The sequence below is a fragment of the Corvus kubaryi genome, unplaced genomic scaffold, assembly GCF_017639235.1.
Source record: "Corvus kubaryi isolate FWS band 111438036 unplaced genomic scaffold, C.kubaryi_AGA036_p1.0 split1-131, whole genome shotgun sequence".
NCBI classification, from domain to species: Eukaryota; Metazoa; Chordata; class Aves; order Passeriformes; family Corvidae; genus Corvus; species Corvus kubaryi.
The window spans coordinates 1,951,498-1,972,912 of NW_024582073.1; the positions used below are offsets into that span (position 1 = coordinate 1,951,498).

Below are 21,415 nucleotides of genomic sequence, written 5' to 3' on the forward strand. Positions count from 1 at the left end.
TTTCAGAATGTTTATTATTATTTAGTTCTGAACTTCTGTGAGAAACTTGCTCTCCAGCTCCACACATCCATACTCCAGACAACTGCTGATGCAGAAGTATGCAGGCTTTCTACAGCAGGAATATTTGTAGTTTATTTCTGTGGTGTTTATTCTTTTGTGGGGAAGAGCATCTGTGGTTCTCTTCCCTGGTATTTATTTTGATGTTTCACAATAACAAGCCACACGGGAGAACATCACAAAGCTTTGGTTTTCTCACACTTGTGTAAATATTGGATAGGCCAGCCTCTTTGTGAGTAGTGAGGGCAGTTGAAAGGGATTTCTACAGATCACATCGGCTCAGTCCAAGTGATAGAGAAAATTCCCATGTTGGGAGCTGGAGTTCATTGGACTCTGTTGGGGTGTTAAGTGGACATAATACTTGAAAGATCACTGAACTGTCTCAGAAACACGAAACTCATGGTCTTGTGTCAAAGATGGTTAAACAACTTGTACATCTGCCTTTTTTGTCTGCATGTCTGTGGTAATGGAGAGCATACAAAGCCCACAGAGGTAAGCAAAAGACTGTGAGTTATCTTGAATGTGCTTTGTGCTCTCCAGATAAACCACTAGCATGTCTTAGGGCATATACTTGCCTAAATTGACCTAATTTGCAATGCTGCTCTTTATTAGAGGGTCTCTGGGTATTGTTGTGCGGCCATGGATGAAATACACTTGCACAGTGAATCTAAATCAGTATTGTGTAAATAAATAATTAATAGATCTGTAAGCTATGGCCCTGGATTAAGCATTTGTTTTTCCCCTGTTCCTTGAGGCTTGAGCTCACAAAAACTTAAGCATACACCTACCCTGTTTCTGAACCGCGGAAGTCCCTAGCAAAAAGGTGGTTGCGAGTTTTTGTCACATCTGGATGGATTGTTGAAGTTCCATATTTTAGGGCATGTTACCCTAATGTTGATGATATTGTACACTGTTGTAGAGTAGCAGCTTTGTAGGATTTTGACTGATGCAGTCGAACAAAAATGCCATTTTGAAAGGGACATCCTGAAAATGCACTTCCCTTAACTCACAAGTTAAAAATGAAATTATTCTTGCAGTGTTTTGTGGCTGTTCTCAATTGTAAAAGAGTGCAGATAATGCATGCACTGGTGCATGAGGGAGACAGATCAGCCTGATTCCTGTATCAGTTTGCCTGGGAATCCACTGCAGAATCACCTTCAGTTTGACAGGCTGCTGAATTTATAATGATTAAAAGCTTCTGTGTTCAGAAAGAAGAAATGTAAATTATTTAGGATTTTAGTTCCTGCTCCAAGGAAAGAAGATGTTTCCTTTTTTCTTCAGAAGAGGATTTGAGCTTAAAATTAGTCTTGAAGCTGCAGTTTGCATTTATTGTGGCAGCAGGTATTGTTGCTTATAGGAAGATTAGCTTTTCATACTGGAGCACTGGCTAGAGCAAGGTGATCACAGGAAAGTGGACTCGGGGCAATCATTTTCCAGAAATAAAAATGAGGACACAGATGACCCTTTGGCTCTTAGTAGGTTCCTGCTTCTTGCATCTCTCTTTGCATAAGCAATCTCCCTTCAGTTCTGCCTGAAGTAAAACATGCCAGGAAAATCCATCTGCTCTGCACTGCTCTTGCTGTTCTGTGACATGGAGCCAAGTGTCCTTTACATGGGCTTCTTGGATCTAAATATCTAGCTCCTGATTTAGACTTATACAGCGAGACAGTTAACTGTGTTTCAGTGGCATTCTTAGTGATTGTTGGAGGAGGAAAGAGGGAAAGGGACAGCAGAAACGCAGACACTGTGGATTTGGCCTCATGACGCTGAATTGAAAGCCTACAGATGCCAGTGCACTTTGCTCCTTTTTTGTCATGTTACTAATGTTCCCAGGGAGTGGCAGATACACTAAATTTGCTGGGGTTAAAATAGGTCTGGCCCCTCCATCAGTCTGATGGTGTCATCAGGTAGTGATGCATTTAGCAATCCAGACTGAATTACATGGTAACAGGATAGAGCCCCTTTGTCCATGTTGATCACCAGTTCTTCCCTTGGAGTCTGAGGGAAGCCAGCAGTAAGGTGCTAGTACATAAAATCTGTCTGTCCTTTTGTCCTCTGTATATTGCTTCCTATTTTATTCTGCTGTTTTCTGGTGCTGTTTTCTGTCGCCCTTCTCTAATGTCAGGAAAGAAAAAGACCTCTCTGTGATCCTCATGTTATGCATGAAATGTAGACAGTGCATGTTCCTGGCATGCTGTGTTAAGATCCTATGGATTTCACCCTGGCTTTGTAGTCTGCCAGCACGAGGCACTAGATGACTATCGTGGGAGTACAAACAAGAGTGGAAGGTGCTGTTTTCCTGAGCTAAGGAACCATGCTAGCACATGCACGGCCACCGCAGTGGAGTACGCTGTGGTGTGACACTGAGCTCTGGAAAGATTATACTGGAGGAACCTCGCTGCAAGTTAGGTCTCTCCTGGAAGCTGTTCAGACTGGCATGGGCAGTCCTCTTGCTGGCTGCTGTCAGAGCTCTCTAAGCTTTGGGTACTAGATGGCACTAGATGAGACATGCATCCATTGCTTTTCATTAGTGCTGTCAGGTCTGCTTCTGAATAATGCAGACTTGTTTCAGGTTTCTGGGGTTTAACAGAATTAAAACTCTAGAGGCTAGAGAGGCATTTTTGTCAAATCAGAAGGTTTTTTACAAATAATATGATGTGTCTGTTTCTTTATGGCCTATTTTCACCCAAACAAAGAGCAGGAAACAAGAGGCAATAAAAGTATTATTTGTATATCACTGTAAGAGGAGTTTTGGTCTTTCCTGCAAGGATTTTGATGTCCATAAAGAGCTTTATCTGCTCATATTTTGTATGGTGATTCATTCCTTCCGCAGTTTGCAAACTGGTTCATTACATCATGTTTGTCCTATAGAGATTCTTTGTTCCAGCCTCTATTCCTAGGAAGGAAGTGAGGTTTCAGCAGGGTGTTCCATCTTCTCTGGTTTTACAGCTAATGAGGAGTTCTTTAGCTTTCTCCTAAGCACTATTGCAAGGATGGGGAGAAGTGGTGGGTTGTTTTTTGGATGTGTTTTGTCAGTTTGTGGTGGTTTGGAGGGTTTTTCAGCCTGATTGGACTGTTTCCACCTTTTTGAGAGCATCAAATTGGGAAGATGAGAAAATACTTACTACATAAGGCAGTTTCTCCCATGGAGAAATGTGGAAACAGAAGGCAAATAAAAGGGAGTTCTTGTAGGTGCCTTGGCAAAAGGGTAAAACCTGGTGTGGCTAGGTGCTGAATGATGTTTGAAGACTGTCTGTAAGCCCAGTCAAAATCTCAAAATGCCTTAATTAAGAAAGGATTTGACAATAATGAGCTAATATTTGATGAGATGTGCTAATGAACTGTGCATGTGTGAGTACACAAGTCTACTGTACTGTGCTGTAACAAGCCTTCTAGTTTACTGCTTAGTGTGGTTTTCAGGCATCATAATAATGCAGCCAAGAAAGGGGCAATGTCTTTGATAATAGTATTGGATTAGGAAAGAGTCTGGAGCTGCAGGCTGTTGGAAAGATAGATGAACACGCATTGCTAGTGCCAAAGCTCTTCAGACTAGAAGAAATAGATGAGGTTTTATCACAGTAATGACATGCATGCCCTGCTGTGTGCAGAGGCTGCCCTGGGAACCAAACAAAAAAACCTAATTTACTGTCTTTGTGCTTATTTTGAATGGGTTTGTGTGGACTGAAGATGTATTATAGTACTTCAGAGTTGGTGTTTCATCACTGTTCTGGGAAATAAATATTTTGGTACCCCCTTTGAAAACATGCCAGGGTATTCTCACACAGTCTGCTGTGGAGGTTGGCTCGACAGGTGCTGGGCTGCAGCTCTTTTGGTCTACATACAGTGAGCATCTGCTTCACTGTCACTGCACTGGGTTCTGTGTGGTGGTAGAGATACCCGGATACAGCAACAACATGCTATTTTTAGTTCTAGCTGATGTGTTACAAAAGCACTGTGAATTTAAAGTGTTATGCATCTTGAGCAAGTAAGACATGCTATTAAAATATAAAAACTAGATTTGTGAAGGTAAAGAGGACAGGTAAGGCACTGCTGGAATGACACCTGTCACTGTGATACTTGATTTGACTTATACCTACTTCGGAGTAAGTTCGGTTAATTGTTTCTGGAAGTGGAAAAACTGTTCAAAGGTGCAGATGTTAGACAACATTGGCTGGGGTTTGCTGAAGTGGTAAAAGTGGAGAATCAATGAAAAAGTACCTAATGTTGTTGTCTCCAAAGAGTTACAAAGTCTGTGGAGGCTAGCTCTTCAAACAACCCCAAAGAAGTATGAGCTGCCAGTATCTTGTCTCCAGCACTGGCTGAGAGTATGTGGGTGGTCCCTGCTCCACTGGCTGCCTAGTAAAGCAGCTGCTGACCTCAGGAAAAGTAGTGAAATGTTTCTTTTTGCACAGGAAGGTGGCCAGTGCATGTATGTCTAGCCATGGTCTCAAATAAAAGGTGTGGCATTTTCTAATCTGTAAAAGATTTACTCCTTTATTTTCTAAATTTATTTTTAATTTAATTTTTTTACTAATGGCAGTTGACTTCACCAAAGTATATGCAAAACTTTTCAGCTCATTAAATAGCAAGAAGAAATTTTTATATGAGGGCTAATCAAAGATGGGAAGAACATCTATTTTGTAAGAATTCCCACAACACTGCTTATTTGCCTCAGTGTTTGGGTGCCTTCAAAACCCAGCTGGCAGAGAACTGTTTTAATATGAATTAATGCCTGAGTCCTTCTCCTCTGATGATGAATGGAAGCATCTGCAGCGTTGAGCTGCCAAGCTAAGCAGAATTTCCCTTAAGCAGCTCTCAAATACTGAATTGTTCTTAGAGAATAGATGTGTCTTTGGATTTGTTAACACTTTAAATATTAACATAATATTTGATTGAAAGAAACAGTTTTAAGAAGTGCACCCTGAAAAGAGTTTTGGAGAGCAAAGCTGAAATATGCCTCCAGGAATATTCAAATAATGTTTCTTACAGTCTCCAAAGAAAAATTACATGGACTGTGACATTGCCGGATGATATATTCAGCTGGTGAGACCACCCACTTCCTCCTCCTCCCTCTTCATCCTCCTCCTCCCACTTCTCCTTTTCCAGTTCCCAGCCCACGGAGTCCCATAGCAGATTGAGCATCGGTACTGTGATGCAATTCAGAGGCTGTTGGTTTTCGAAATCACTAAGTCGGTTTTATTCTGAGGGCAAGCTTTGTTTTCAGAACATCTGGTGAGGAGAAGCTGCCAGCAGCATTTACATTGTGGATATCTGCTTTTACTGATTTTTTGCTTGTCTGTGCATAAGGAGTAACAGCAAAGGAATGAAGACCTGATTATTTCTTCAAGCATGCTTTCTTTAGCAAGAATTGCTCACTTCTGCCACTAGCAATTTAAAAACATAGTATGTGACAGTACATGGAGGCTGTTTCTTGCTTGTTTGTCTTCCCATTGCACTGAAGACATGTTATGGTCCCCGAAATTTTCCTTATCCAACATGCGCATAAGGCTGACAGCAAAGGGGTTGCTTCGAAACATTCGTCTACCTTCTGGCTACAAGAAAAGCACTGTTATATTTCATACAGGTTTGTGTATTTTTAATATGGTGATTAGAGCATGCATTGAGTGAATATCTTGTTTACTTCAACAGCATCTTATTTTTAGCGAATAAGAACTGTACTGGCCATGAAAGTTTTTGAATTTCAGACAGAAGTCTGACTTTTAAGCGAAGTAGTTTCATATTCTAAGTCTCTGCATGTGTTCTGAGCTGCTTGTTTGGAAGATGGTTTTTCTGTTTATGAAATGCAAATTGGGATTTGCTCTTTTCTGTGCACAAATCCAAAATAGTATCAGGAAGTCTGTGATATTAAATATTTATCTAATAATTTTAATGATTATCTGCTGGGAACACTGTGTTTTCTGTATCTTGATAGGGTGCAAGGGGGAAAGCAGAGAGGGAAGTGGAATGAATACAGGCTGTCTTGGTGTGGCTTTCTGTCTGTGGGAAATACTTGAATACTTACCTGTAGGTATCTCTTATCACAGATGTTGTGCTAAATACATCTTATTTGCAAGTGGAACAAACAAACTTTTGTGCCTCTTGTTTCAAGACACACCTAAAAGGTACAAAGTTTTGAGACACTGAGGACAACTCTGTGTGTGTGTTTAATTCATACACACACAAAAAACACAACAAACAAAAAAATTTACAAAATTCTCAGCTGCATCTGACCTGATTTTCATCTTCAGTGTCAGGAAAAGCAAATAAAGCAAATTTATGGAAGGGAAGGTGAGCTTTATTCCAGGACATACATGTGTCTTTTTGGGGCTGAGGGTTGGAAGTTGTTTGTTTGTTTGAGCTGAGCTATATTACATCTAGAGACCCCAAGAGCATCTTGCATGTTACATAAGTATTTTCTCCAGTGCACTATTTGTAATTTTCTTGCATTTTACTTAGAGGGGAGCAAGCAGCTGCATAAGCTAGTTTTGCAGAAGCTCTTCATTCAGGAATTTCCTCTCTCACTTGAATACCGCTCTTTCTGCTTTTTTTTTTTGGAGTTCAGTGCTACCAGTCAGCTTTCCTTATTGTCCCGTCTTTTCACATGGCAGCTTAAACCATTTGCCTTGTCATTTCTTATCCTTGCCAAAGTAAATCCAGCTTTGGAATTCTTCTGGGACGATAAATTCATTTATGAACATAATACAGGCCAACTGTACAATATAGGCTTCTGTTTGCAGGTTGCTTGCATTGGCTTTAAACTAGGATTTAAATACCTTGATGCCATAAATTCTTATGTAGAGGGTGTCTTTGTGCATGTAACTATATAAATAATGTGAAATTTCTACATAACACATACTCCAGGACCAAAAATCCTTTAAGAGAAGGTGAGGGGTGATAATGTTCAGTCTTCCAAATGTTCATTAAGTGCTACTGAAATTTGTAAAAAAAAATTATTTGAAAAATAAATGTCAATGCATGTATCAAGAGAATTTTACAATTGTAAGAATCAATTTGTGGTTTAATTTCATTTGAGTGGATGTGAAAGCAAAACCTGCCTGAAGGATGTCTCTGTGAAATACAACGTGTAAAATAGATTGCAAGCCCTGTGTTCTAGTTAAGGAGCAATTCATTAAATAAGAAGTGCTGAAAAGACCTTCTGTGTGTTTTCTCTATGTACAGTATGTACAGACTAATGGTACAGCATTGAAGCTTAGAGAGGTTTTTGCCTGCTTTCCCGCTTCTGCTTTACTGTCCCTGTGTCTTGTAGGAAGTCAGTATGTTAGCAGAAAGCTGACCAGTGGTTAGCTAGAGCTGAATATACCAAAAAAGTAGGGCACAGGAAAACCAGGTCATAGTCTGTCATGGAGAATGCAAGTATGTATAGATAATACTGCGGTTTTTGAAACAGCAGAATGTATCAAAGCTTGTTAGTGATTATTTCAGGTTTGTAAAACTCAGCAACAGTATATCAGGCAATGACAGTGTATATCACAAACATAAAAGGTTATTCTTTATTGTTATTGTTAAATGCCAGGAGGGGCCATATTTAATTTTGCAGCATCTATATGACTGTCTTTCTTGCAGTGGTTTAATTTGATAAAAATGACATGTGGCTTCTTTCCAAGGTCACATAAGCAATAGGCACAATAAGTAGTAGGAAGTGTGTCAATAAATAAGGGAAGGGGTAACTGCAGAAAGGAATTTCAGGGTCCATGTAGGAATTTGAATGTGTATGAGTGTTATGTAAACAATACTGAATTCCGGTTTTGACGTAGATTGCACTTCTAATAAGCATTATCATGGATTTCATTCTTTGCTCCCTTCGATCATAGCATAGATCAACTGCCTTTATGACTGAAGACCATCCTTGAGATACTTGTGGCAGTTGTTGAAATGTAGAGTTTTAAAGTAATCTAGAGCACAGGTCAGGTTGGATTCTTCTGTTGCCATGTCCTGCCTGACAGTTGCAGTGCGGTAATTTGGTGAAGCTGGAACGTGAGCACTGTTGGGAGGAAGAGGATAGAACTTGTTCTTGGGTTTTCATTCTGACTCAAGGATACTTCGCAGCAGCCCGATGCAGCTTCTTCACATGGAGTGTGGGGGGACATAAAGTTGTTTACATTGCTCTTATATTACTCTAAGTTGGTCATTGCACTTAGCATTACATGGATCCTTGGGCTGGATGTGTTTGCACTACTTGCATTCTCATCCATGTGGAGGTGTTGAAGTACCTAGAGTAATTCAGATATGTTACAGCATAAGCATGCAGTCTATTCAGGGGAAGCCAAATAAAATCAGATTTTTTTTCCCCCTAGGAATGGAATAAATCCAGGTGAAATTTACGTAATACTTAAAGTGTTTTTTAAGGTCTTTCAGCTTGTTGCCTTGTGTCTAACTTTGATGACTGTGTGCTCTACAGTGCTTCAAGGTTATGATACCCAGAAGTTTCTTCTCTCCTTAAATGCAGACAGACATCAAAGTATAATTTTTCTCAGCAACTGGAAGTATACTATACCTGCATTGTTAGCTGTTTGTAATGGGTGCCCTCTTCAGCAAAACAAAATCCTGAAACCTTCAGGAAATAATTTATTTATCCATCCTGTGACTTATAAAACTTTACTTGTAGCAAGTAACTGTGAAAATCTTAACACTTCAGAATTGCATAAACATGGCAGAGGAGAGTGGGAACCACAGTCTTTCAGTGATGAAATACTATATTTGCTTCCTTTATTGAACCATTTAGGATTTTTACCAGAGTGACTAAAGTGCTCTTATGTTCTTCATGCATCAGTGGTGTGACAGAGTAAATCATCATCTCTGTGTAGGTCATCAGTTCTGTATAAACTGTGAGAGAAAGACATTCTTTTATGAATTACTCAAAATAGTTATTTTGAGTTGCTTATGTTTTCTCTTGTATAAAGATAAAAGTCCAGACAAGAAACTGGCTTTGCAAATAGATGTCAAAGGCTCTTGTGCTTTTTGTTGAGAATTTGTCAAGGTTTGTGTACTGTTTTGTCTCAAAATGTTTTCATCCAGCCCTTCTTGCTGCTTTTCCTCTTTCTTTCCTTCCCTTAAGCAAACTGCACTTGGTGCTCCTGTCTTGCCGGTGACTTCCATTGCTTACTAAACAAGTCTTTTCAGCAATACCAGTTTTAAAAATTTCCGTGCTAATAGCAAGCAAACATCATAGATATGTTTATTTGAGCAGCTGACATCTTTTTCAATAACTTCTTCCCAGAGTTGTTCTTCAGATCACATTGGGAACTATAAAATTACTTCTGTGGGTTGTAAAGCAGTGCTCTTAAAAAAGGATTCTGAAAGCCTGAGGTGTTATGAGTTGCTTAACTGTTCACACAGCTTTTTTCCCATCCCCCTAAAGAATAAGTGAAGTACTGGTTAATGTCTGCCACTACAGTGGCATAGAAAGATACCCAACACACTGAATCCTATTAAGTATTCTAAATCTAGAAGTCTGCTGAAGAAATTTTATACAGGACAAGTATGTTAAATATTTATGTCACCCACCAAGGAAAAAAATAGTTCTGAAGTAAAGCCAGCATATCTGTTCTGAGCAAAGGAAGTTGAATAGCTGGAAACCATTCGTCATGGAGGATTTTGAATTTAATCATGTTCCTGTTTAAGTCAATGAGATTCTGCTCCTGACTTAATCTATTTAAGACTGGGTACTAAATGACCTGCCTGATGTGCCTGATTCCAGTCTTAATAGGTCATGGCTTCAGTAGACATGTACATGATAACTAAATAGCGATTTTATTTTCAGGTGTCTTGGCTCTGTGTTTTGGGGTCTGTAAGTACAGTTTGTACTGTATGCAAGTCTCATGCAATGGATGCGTTTACAGTAGCTATAAAATGAAGATAGCACTAGTATTTTCAAAGGAAGTTTCAGTAGCAGAAATGATCTGCCAAATCCCCCCCAAACAACAAAAGAACCCCCCCAACCCAACCGAAAACATGCCAGAGTCAAAACAGAGTCGCTTCTATGTGATGTTAACACTTAACCTGTGCATATATTTAATGAAGTATGAAAATTAACTGAAATGAGGAGCTTTGCCCCAAAAAAATCTGGAGACAGAACAACTGGTGTGCTGCTGAAAAGTATATGCTTGGCAACTTGTGTTCTACTCCACTGTAGCAAGTGATGTTGGATTTTGTTATTCACTTAAAGGGATTAATTATATATGGAGGATGCCTCAGGTATTTGTCAATATGAAATAGAATTGTTTATTCAAGCTCAACTTCATAGAAGAAAAGTTAATTGGAGAGTAAATATAAAGGACATAACAAATAATCTCTGTGAATACCACTGCATATTCTAAGTGTGCTTTTTTTCCCACTTGACGTGTCTAATAGGGTCTGGCTGCAAGTTCTGTTGCTGTGAAGTAGGTTAGGGTTTGAAAATGACAGGCAGCTCCACTTACACTTAAAAACTTGAATAGCTTTTAAATTGCTTCAGGGGATTTCCAGTGTGCTAAAACAAGGCTTAAACTACTAAAAGCTGCCTCTTCCAGTTTTGCAGTTTGTGCGAATGAATCTGTTACCGTGGTAGAAATGGCTTGCAGCATTAAGACAAATGAAGTATTACTACTTACTCAACCCTTCTAATCTGAACTTTCTAAAACATACAGCTATAGGGTTTTTTTGAGGAACATACCATGGAATTTCAGTGGTAGAATGCAACATTTTGAGTATTTGCAGCCAATTGTCTCACTGTTTTGTGTTACCCTTCTTCCTTTGCTGGCACAGAAAACTCTGATGTGTGAAGGAGAATAGAGTTTCTTCCATCTCCAGTTAATTTCACTGTATGTTAAGTAATATGTAGATTGGGACTACACCTACCACTCTCATTGCCATGAGTGGCAAGAAGAGGTGATTTCCGTTTATAGAGATTTGCTAGTAATTTAATGTCACATAGTGAAGCAGCGTCCCTACTGTTTTTATTTTAAATAATGATCTCTCAGTATTGCAATTCATAGGAGTAACCTGGGTCCAAAGGTGATGGACTTGATGTCTTTAGGGACATTGGTGTTTCAAACAGCTCTTGACTGTTTCACCCAATATCATTCTAAAACCTAACTTATTTGGAGAATTATTTGCAAGCAGACCCTATCTCTCCTGGCTTGTTTTCTAGAAAGAAATTCTGTGAAGGCTGCACTGGTCAAGCTGGCTAGCTGGCATAGTGTTGTTACAGTTAAACAGTAACAAGTTACAAGTTGTTACTGTTAACAACAAAAAAAGTTAGAGGTGTGTCACCAGCGCCTTTCTAACCATGTCCACCAACAGTGGTCTTCCCCATTGCTTTTCTAGGTCATGGAGTATTGTTTCTGTTCTCTCTCCTACAGGAATGACAAAATAGCATTTGATCTTCTGGAAAATGAATGTATTGGTAGTGTAACTTACATCTTTAAATAGTGTAAAAAAAAAATCCCATATAATTTAGCTGTCCAGATACTCAGATGTGGAAATAACTCACCTTAAATAACCTGAGTTGTATCTGGACATGATGTTTCTTTACAGTTGCTATTTATGAACCTTTCATTGGTATAATCTTTACTGATGTCTAGTAGTTGTAGCAAGGGCATTAATAACTCGGGGTCCTGTGTTCAACTCTTGGTTAAATTAATATTTCCTACTTCTTGTCATGATAGTAGTGTGCTGCTTGTACACTTATAGCAAGTAAAAGATCTTCCTCAGGATCCTTGGGTAAACAGTTTGTATGTGATGTTGTGGAAATACTTCTCATTAGGCAGGAAACACAATGGCTGGGAACATCTGTGGTGAAATTCTTTTAATGAAAGCTCATCCTTTTCTCAAAGAGAAAAGTCCTTCAGTAGAAAAGTAACAGTATTACAAATAATACTCATTAATTGCTTAACTTCTGTAATAATAATAATTTCAGACTCTCAGATACTGCTTATATCAGAAGCATCTAAGCTATTAAAAACGTTACATTTGTATTTATGACAAGAATAGAGTTTGTGCTAAGCCTTTTCAGGCATTTTAAGTGGTAATACAGGATTATTGGAAATGTTTACTGCAAAAGAATAAGTGAACTTTCTTATAAAGCCAGTTGCAATTTATTCTACTCCAATTAAAACAGAAGACTAGAAAAAATTTGCTTTTCTTAGCCATAATCATGGCTGTGTTGTGTAACTAATATAATATTGCTTGCTTATTTCCACAGATATTACTGTACAATCTGCCACCTGCTTAACTCACCAAGTTAAGACATTTTTCCATTTAAAAAGATAAAAGGTCCTGATATGAAATGAGTAGCATAACCATATTAAACCTGTATTTCTTTATTTCAGGAGGGAACTCAGTTAGAATTTAAGGTCAAGGAAGGCAAGATGCATGTGTAATGTGCAGTGAATATTTTTCTTGCTGCCTTTGTTAGTGGCACAAGTAAAGGTGTTCATATTTGGAGATTTTTCTCAGGGATTAACCTCACATATGGGTTTTGGTCCTTGTGGTAAGTTGTAGGTATACCCCAGTGAATCACAGTTACCTGAGGTATCAGCTCTGCAATAAAATTTCTGTAGTCTTCTTTCCCTCCCTCCCTCCCAGCCCGCCGCCCAGTTAGGCAAAAATCGCTTGCCATCTTTGTAGTTTGTTAGCTTGTACAGAAGAGACCCAGGGGAACGTGAAGTGCAAGGAATGATATGCTGAGTGTTTCAAACTTCTCCACAGGAACTGCTTGGTCTCCACAGCAGGCATGACAAGCAGTCACTCCTCAAGGGGAGCCCTGGTACCTGTCAGGCAGCGTTTGCCAAAATGGTCTTCAGTTGTGCAGTTTGGTTAGGAGTGCCTGGAAAGAGAATTCCTTTAGCTGCTCAGCAAGCAGCAGAAGGACTTTGTGCCTCTCAAAGGGTGGAGACATATTTTTAGCTAATGAAAGTGCTGGATGCTGCCCGTTGTTCTCTGGTTTGTTTTCAGCTTGGCAAGATGTTTTCAGATAAGCTCCGATAGGTTGCACTTAGGCTGTTCCTGAAACAATGGTGTGCAATGTCCTAGGCACGTCCCTGAGGAGGTATCTTTGCTGTTTAATTGCAGGAAAACTGCTTAACATGACAGGAAATACATAAATAGGTCCTTGATATGGTGACTGCCAAGATTTATATAAGTGCATGTTGTGTGTCTTTTGAAAATGTGGAGCTCCAGCAGCTCTTAGAGCTGGTATGAGGCACTTGAGGTGCGGTATTTTCTGTCTTGAACTTGCAGTGAAGCATGAAAGATTCAGTTCACATGGATGATTTTAATCAGCAGCAACTGAAGTGGTTCTGTTAAGGTGCTGTTCTATTCTGTTGACCAGCAAATGGTTTTTCACTGCTAGGGTAGCTTTAAAGTACCATTTCAAGTTTAGTTTTAGCCACATGTTCAACTACGTTGGTGTTCCTTAAAACATGCTATGCTGCTGCCTCCTGAAATTCATTTTCCTGAAGTTGTGAGTTTATCTCTAATTTTGATAGCTTAAATTTTCTTCCATTCTGCAGGGACTTTACTTAATGTTAATTGTGCTGATAGGTGTAATCAAAAGGATGAAAAGCACAAGTGCTTAAACTTTAAATTAGAAAAACGACTTTCACTTGTGTGAACCAGAGCAGTGGGGGTGATTACATGCAAAAAACATTTCTGGTGCTTTAGAAAATCAGTATTGATCTAGAGTAACTCAGAGTCTTAACTGAGTTGTGAAACAATGTAGAAATAGATAATCCTTTATTTAGATACAGAAAAGTTTATTGCAATTTCCCTTATGTAATCTTGTCATACCTAGGTATTCATCTGCCAAGAAGCTAATGGTATGTCTGTGCCCTGTTGTGTGGAAATGACGGTACAGATTAACACCTTTTGTAAAGTAATTGCTTGGTTATTTTTAGTCATGCGAAAACACCAGATCTGGGACTGATCCTGAACTCGTCAAATGAGGTCAGTGTAGCTGGGGAAGAGCAGTCTGCTGGGTTGTCATTTTGAACTGTGATTAAAACCAATCAAGATGATGATTGGAGCAAAGTCATTGAGTGATACCATAGTCAACAGTGTTGAAACCACCGCATTAGCGTTTTCTGCATAGCCCCTGAGAGTGCCGGGACTGATTCTTGAAGGGATTTGGGAAGTTGAACAGTTACTGTAAACTTTACTTTTCTCAGTTCATTTCCAGCCTATAAGCTTAATCATGCCTATATCATCACTGTTTTGGGGTTTTTTTGGTTTTTTTTTTTTTTCACACCCTTGGAAAAAATTCATGTCCTAGCATTGTCTCTGAGTTGGTTTATACTCTACTTTATACTCAGAAATTTGTGACTTCTTTTACCAAAGTGGCTCTGTATATGCACCAAAATAGAGAATTTGGATGCTAGCTATTTGTTTTGTAACTTGAAATCGCAAACTGCGGCCATCAATTTTATGAGGAGCATGTTAGAATTGAACTTTTTTGTGATCTTTTAGTAGGTAAATTATGATTATATTGGATAACTTAGCACTGATAATAGTGCTTCCTACATGCTTAGAAGTGCTATCACTTTGCTTTTTAAAGAGCATTATCAGTGAATTTTATTATAATCTGAATTTGTTTTTAAATGGCTGTAGAGTTTCATAAACACAGGAAGCTGTGTTTCAGCTTCAGAAACACTTTTGGCACAAAGACAGTAATGCAAACTACAGGCAAGGCTCTGGAGGCTCTTTAAACTCCCACTGTCTGCCCTACTTTTTCTTCCATAATATCCTTTAGGCAGGATTTCAGTGCCATAGTTAAGTCAGTGACATTTGTTAGAGTCATATAACATCAGCTCACACTAGTGTGATTAAATAAATAGCTTCTGAGTTCAAACTAAAAACCATTCTGTCTTCTCTATCCAAGATAGGTGCAGATACTGCACAAGAAAAAATGTTGCATATTAATGTGCTAGTCTTGTGGTCAAAAATGTATTTTCCAAGTCTCTGGTACAGTTGTTTTCAAGGGAAGATTATGGTCCCTTGGAAATTACTAAGCCTTACATATCCTCGTCTCTGAAGGACTTTCAGTAGCTGAGAAAAAAAAAATCAAGTTCTTGAATCTAACATTAGTCTGAGCTAATATATGTTCTGACCATTAACACTAATATGTTGGTTGTGAAGAAGGAATTGTCAATGGTGCCTGCTTCTACTTCAGCATGGCAAAGCGCAGTTCAGTCATTCAGTCAAAATTCCAAATTTGTTCTGGGTTGATGGTTTGTTGGGTTTTTTTTGCCTTTACTGCAGTAAAGTAGACCTCTATAGTACGTGAGCAGAAATTAGTTTGCAAACTTAAAATCTTAATTGTATATGCTGTAAGACTCCTGTTTGGAGTTTTTCCTAGTTCTTTCTTGGGTTGTTGAAGCCAAGTTTTGTATGTAGATATAGATTTTATTTATGATGGAAAACTTTAAGTCTGTGAACTTCTCTTACTTAGATTTTTAAGTAACAGTGTCTCTCCCATTTGTTTTATGTTTATCCCTAGCATAACTTAAAATGCTTGCCAGCTCTTTTGGAAGGAATCATGTTAAAAAGTAGTTGAAAAATAGTTAAGCTGTTCTCACATCTGACTTTCCAGGACATAGGATACTGCTCTGCATGTGTGAGAGCAGAAGAGAAAACTCAGCTAACCTGTTAGTATCTGTGTGAAAAGTGGTGTGAAGGGAGACTAAAGTCAGTGACTTAATCTGTGTGAAATCAGGTTGGGCTTCATGTGGAAGAAAACGTATAGTGAAAAAAATGCAGCAAGGTGTTCTGTGATAAGACTTAAAACAGTTGAGCAGTGTGGTGAAATAAATGCCTTTTGTGTCTAGGTAGTGTTTACAAGGAGTGATGTAAATGGTTTCTGGAGGCTTCTACCAGCCCTATATTCCTGATGTTGAGCATGGTAGGGTGGACTGCAGTATTAAAGAAGGAATGCATTCAAGCGTTGCAGCTTAAATGGCTTCCTCCTTTCTGGCAGTGTTTCAGCCATTTCACCCATGGTAACTGTGTGAGAGCTGGGATCTTCGCAAAGGCTTGAAAAGGAAGAGGGCTGTATTGACATCGTTCTGTTCTCTGGTCTTGTGTGAGGGTTTTCTACACACGTCTGGTACTAGTCTCCTTTCTGTAATTTGCACACACACACTCTGAGTGAATCCAAGAAGGATATGGACAAACTAAGGGATCAGGATTTGTACTGGGGAAGGCAGTTCATTGGATCTGGAAAAGGTTTGCCAATAGTATCAACTAATCATGGTGAGATCCCTGTCCCCAGTGACTCTGGGTCCTGATTTTGTAGACAGAAGCCGCAGAATGAAGGGGGGAAATGTGCCATATTCTGTACTTGTGATGAAGCAGTAGAGGGCACCAGACAGTAAGGAGCAACTTTTTGTACAGGAGTTAGGGAGAGAACAGACTCAGAGGACATAGGAGCAGAAGGGAGAGACACCAGTCTTCAACATCACTCCATGCTTGGTTTTTTTTTGGAAGTTGTGTACTTCATGGATGTCAAGGCACAGCTGCAACTATAAGAAAAAGGAGCACTGCTTCACATGTTTCTTTGCCTACTCAGGGAAATACCTGAACTAGAAACTTACTGAAACATAAACCCCTTATGTAAAATAAGTATAGCTTCCAGTATTGTAAAGTTAGGAAATTCAAAGATTTAAGGTTGCCTGTAGTGTATATGATGAACTGATGTAGCAGAATTCAGATACCTAAACTGAGGATAATACATTGAGATACAGTTCAGTCTTTAATGCAGTGCTCATTGGCCAAAGCATCAGCACACCATAATATGCTCATGCAATTACTTTCCATCTTGTCGTCTTTGTCATTAAAAATGGATGACAGTGGGGTTTTTTTAAGGTGGATGAAGTAGTTTCATTAATGTAGATATGGTCGATCCCTCTCATATCAAAACACCCGTACTCTAGGCTTTCTAGTACGATAAACTAGTTCTGCCATCTTCCTTTTCTTTTCCCTCAGACAGTGGTATGTAGCACTGTATGGGTAACTGACATGTGTTAGGCTTTGTCCCAGTTCAGACAAGCTAAAAAAAAAAAATCAAGCATCAATATCACCCTTGGTTATTTGGAAAATAACCAGGACAACCCTGATGCCCTGGCAGTCTAGCTGGTGCATGTTAGAATTGTTTTCTGTAGATTGCATTGCATTCCAAATTTGTTTTGTTTGTGGTCATCTCTGCATGTATGGTGGGCTTATTAGTATTTTTATCTTTGTAGTAGACATGTGACTCATATGCATGCTTTATATTCACTAGCTAGATCACACAGAATTATGCAGAATATTCTGAGGTGGAAAGGGTCACTGAGTGCAGCTCCCAAGTGAATGGCCGTGGAGGGATTGAACCCACAACCTTGGCATCATTAGAACTGCTCTAACCAACTGAGCTATGAAAACTTAATTCAGTTCTACAGATTACAGTTCCTGTAAACTTGGCAAAATACATTGTGAATGCAAAGACAAAATCACTTTGTATATTAGATGTTCAAAACCCAACTAGTGTTTCTGTAAAACACACCTGTGGTACATAAGGTAAAAAATGTTATGGGAACCATGGTGCAATTTTAGAAGAACATACATACTTCTGAGATTTCCCTTTCCTTTTCATTATCGTGTGTCTAAAGATAATATCCAGTTGTGGCTAGAAGTGGGGAGTGAAAAGGGATGGATTTAAAATGTTGCATTGAGGCTAGAAGTCAGTGCTGTAATGAAGTCAGTGGATGAGCATAGACACAGACTTCAGAAACAGTACTTCAAACTGAATGCCTGGAATAATATGTGATGACTTTGCACTCCCCCTTCAGGCTGTACAGCGTTTAAAAAATATGTGCTGAAAAACCTTTGTACCCCTGCAGAAAAAAAAAGGCAGAGAGATTTCTGCTGTGTGTTTTACTCCTGCTGAGTCAATTTAAGCATCTAGGTCAGGTTTCACCAGCTTGCAGTTAAATTTTGTTCAGTTCTTGCATCATTTTTAAAAACCTCTCTGGTGGTTGATTGGTTTGTTCAGAACAACTTGAAAGGGATTTGATGGCAGCTGAAATAAGCTGGTGTTCCTGGACATGAGCTAGTGCCAGACATTAACAAAGGAAACTCAAGAGGTTACAGTAAGAGTAGAGGAAAGGGAGAGCTGCCATACTGCTTTAGGAAGCATTTAGTTGTCATCTTGGGCTTCACATCATGTTGATGCAGGGGGAGATGCAAGATGAGAAGTGCTGTTTCTCTTCATCCAGTTGCTTTGAGACAAGACCAAAGCTAAAGAAGCTTCTGAGGTACAGCATCTTAAGCATTTCAGTTGAGCAGATTATTCAAGTACCTCTCTGAAAAATGAAGTCTCTTTGCTGTGAACTGACTGGCTCATGACTGGCATGCTTGAAGTGTGAACAGAGCAAGTTGGGACTGTCTGCACCAGCTGATATAGACAGGCCTGAGGCAGAGCTTAGAAGCAAAACATCGTTTCTTCAGGGGAGTCTGTGTTTGTACAGTTACCAGCCTGGACTCTGAGAGGCACAGCAGGAAGGTGTGTGTTCACCACTTGCCAAGATGGATGCAGGCAAAAATTACAGTTGACCAAGCTGTGGAGGGTCTGGGGGGGTTCGAAGACTTCTGTCCAAGTCCAGCCTTCCCAGGCCCTCTGCAGACACCATTAATTTAGTTTTGTGACTGCTTTCCCTGTGTCTTTGTCTGGCCTGGGTTATGTTACAGCCTGGAGCAGGAGTTTTGGAAGAATTTAGGGTGGTAATTTACAGCTAGCTGAATTTCCAGATCCTCTCAAAGGTACTGTATGTACTGCTACAGATTAAACCCAACAGCTTCCTTATTTGCACGGATGTTCTTAAGTTGTCCTCTCCTGATGGCCATAGCTTGTCACAAGGCAAACTTTAAAATGACAGCCGTGTGATCAAATGGTCTTCCTGTTGCATTGCTCAAATAGCTTCTACACATTGTGATTGGGGGAAGGCAATATTAGAGCTGTAGAAATAGGGGTGTTTTGTGTTTGCTGGTTGGCAATTGTCTCAAAGATTTCTCTGTTTCTGTGATGCAAAAGAAATGCCTTAAAAACAAAAAATGCCCTCCAAAAAACCTCAAACATATCCCACACAAAGTAGACCAGATTTTATTTAAAAAAATGAAGTCCTTTTTAGTTCTGCCCTAGTCCTTAATGTACTTTTGGGAGGAAATCCTCGACAAAGGTTGATTCACGTTAGTCTATGAAATCAGGATTTTTTTCCTAAACAGGAGAAAATGTTAAGACACTTGGGATGCATCAAGGATAGAGACATCTTAGCTGGAGCAGAAGCTGATGTACAGCAGGTGAAGTGGGTAATTCAGAGACAATGAATTCTAGGTTGGGAAACCTGTGCATTGATAAAATGTTTTTCATCTGTCATCAGCTATCAAGTATTCCTGTTGAGAGTCAGGTTGTAAAATTCAGAGTAGCAGCAACTTCTGTGGACTTAAAATTTTCTTTGTAGTATTAACCTATGAATTTAATTTTAGGTAAGGTTTTAAAGAATCTTCCAGGGTGGAGAAAAGTAAAGGAAATATGCCTGAAATCTATGTCAAGAGGGTGATCTTTATAAATTGCCGAAAATTCTTTATGATCAATCAGCCCATCTTAGTGTAAGTGAGGAAGATACCAAACACACTGACTGCAATCTGGATAGAATTAATGTATTCATATAGTGCAAGAGACCAGTTTCCAAAGACAGGTTTTCTTCAGTGACCCGGCAATTAGGTGCACACACTTGTAGAAAGGAGGCTGTAGCTTTTGGATTTGGTGATGTTGGACAGGAATGACAATTGCAGTACCTAATTTAGTCACCTGAGCTTCGTCAGACAGGCTTTCAATGTAGCTTATAGAGAAAGGCTTCTCTCAAGCACTCACTGATGTTGTAGTTTGGATTGTGCTCTGAGTCAGTGTCTGGAGGAACCTGTTCCACTACAGAGGAACTGAGGGGTATCAGTTGGAAACTTTATTTTACCCCAACACCTTTTTTTGTGGAGTGTGTTTTGTTTTGGTTTTTTTTGTTTTGTTTTTTGTTAACTCAGCTGAAATCACTGCTTTACGTAACTATACCTTTAAAATCATAAGAAAGTGAAACTCATGTAGGATGGCACTTGAGCTATTTATCTTAGTATAAACACAGGATTCATGTTTGCTGCCTAAAGTTTTTAGGAAGATTTAGATCTTGGATGGTTACATCCATGAGTCGGGGAAAACCCTTCCTTTCACCTGTTTCCCAGCTGGATCACAACTGTTGGAACCACTTGGAAATAATTTCAGATGGATTTTGCTGTCTGACAAGGTCTTTGAAAATGGTTCACCAAGTGAGATTTTTAGGAACTACTAAAATATGGTGAAGGGTGGAATGAAGACTTATTCTGCTCACCTGAGTCACTGCAGCTGTTTATCCAGGGATGCAGAAGTACTGCTACTGCTCTTACGTGGCTCTCTTCACCTACCTAAAACTTTTGTCAAAGGTGTTACCTGGGTTGAGACTTCAGACTGGGCTTCTGCAACCTGTGTACTAGTCTTTAGTGGGTCTGTGTTAATAATTATGCTTAGGAGCTCTTGGGATAACTATTCAGCTATGAATGGGGCAGGGAGCCGAAGGGGGAAGAAACTATACCTGCGGCCTGTAGCTGTGCTGGGAAATCCCATCAGAAAGTCCATGTCTGGCCTTCTGGCAGGTGAGACAGAGACTCGGAAAAAAACTCCACCATCGACTTTGTGTTCCCCAGGGGCTCCGACAGAAGAACAGTCGGGGAGTACTTGCAAGCTGTGAGATGCTCTGTGTGGAGCGTGCATCTCTGATATCTTCCTGGTCCCATTAGTGTGCCTGGACTAATGTAGGAGGAAAACTGGCAAGTCAGCAGTACATTTTCACTGAAGGCAGGACTACCCAGATTGGCTTTTTGGCCAGCAGCACTGTGGTGATTTGGAAATCCTGGATCTGTGCATGCATGGGCTATTGGCATTCATCGTGATGCTTCCCAGCCCAAAATAGTGCTGATGGTAGTTATTACAGTTTTTGATGGAATAGCATAGGTTTCTGCTCTGGGATCACCACTGCCTCTGAAAGCATCCTGGAGTCATGACAGCGCCAAAGGTGTGGTGTATAAGTTCTCCTGAGCTCCTGCTTGTGTGGTCTGACTCCTGTTCTGCTGGGTGTTGTGCCGAGTATTTGCACACCTCTTTGAAAGCAGACACTGACACCTTCTGTAGATGAAGATCTACATGGTATTGGTCATTTTTTCCAAACTGAACCCAGTGATTGGGTAATTAAACAGCTGTGTAACACAACAGCTGTCAGCCTGGTGTCACTAATCTGCCTGTTTTCAC

The 21,415-nt window shown here is 39.6% G+C and overlaps 1 protein-coding gene across 6 annotated transcripts in view; it reads left to right on the forward strand.

The window, feature by feature from the left end:
* The window catches only part of MTUS1 (microtubule associated scaffold protein 1), a 117,206-nt gene that overhangs the window by 63,001 nt on the left and 32,790 nt on the right, over window positions 1–21,415 (forward strand). The window contains exon 1 of one of the 6 annotated variants that reach the window (XM_042053627.1): window positions 5,173–5,641. The exons of the other annotated variants lie outside the window; for them this stretch is intronic. Within the exon in view, the coding sequence (XP_041909561.1) occupies window positions 5,521–5,641 (121 nt within the window). The 5' untranslated portion in view covers window positions 5,173–5,520. Of the gene's footprint in view, window positions 1–5,172; window positions 5,642–21,415 lie in introns of those variants that run through there. 6 annotated transcript variants of the gene reach the window in all.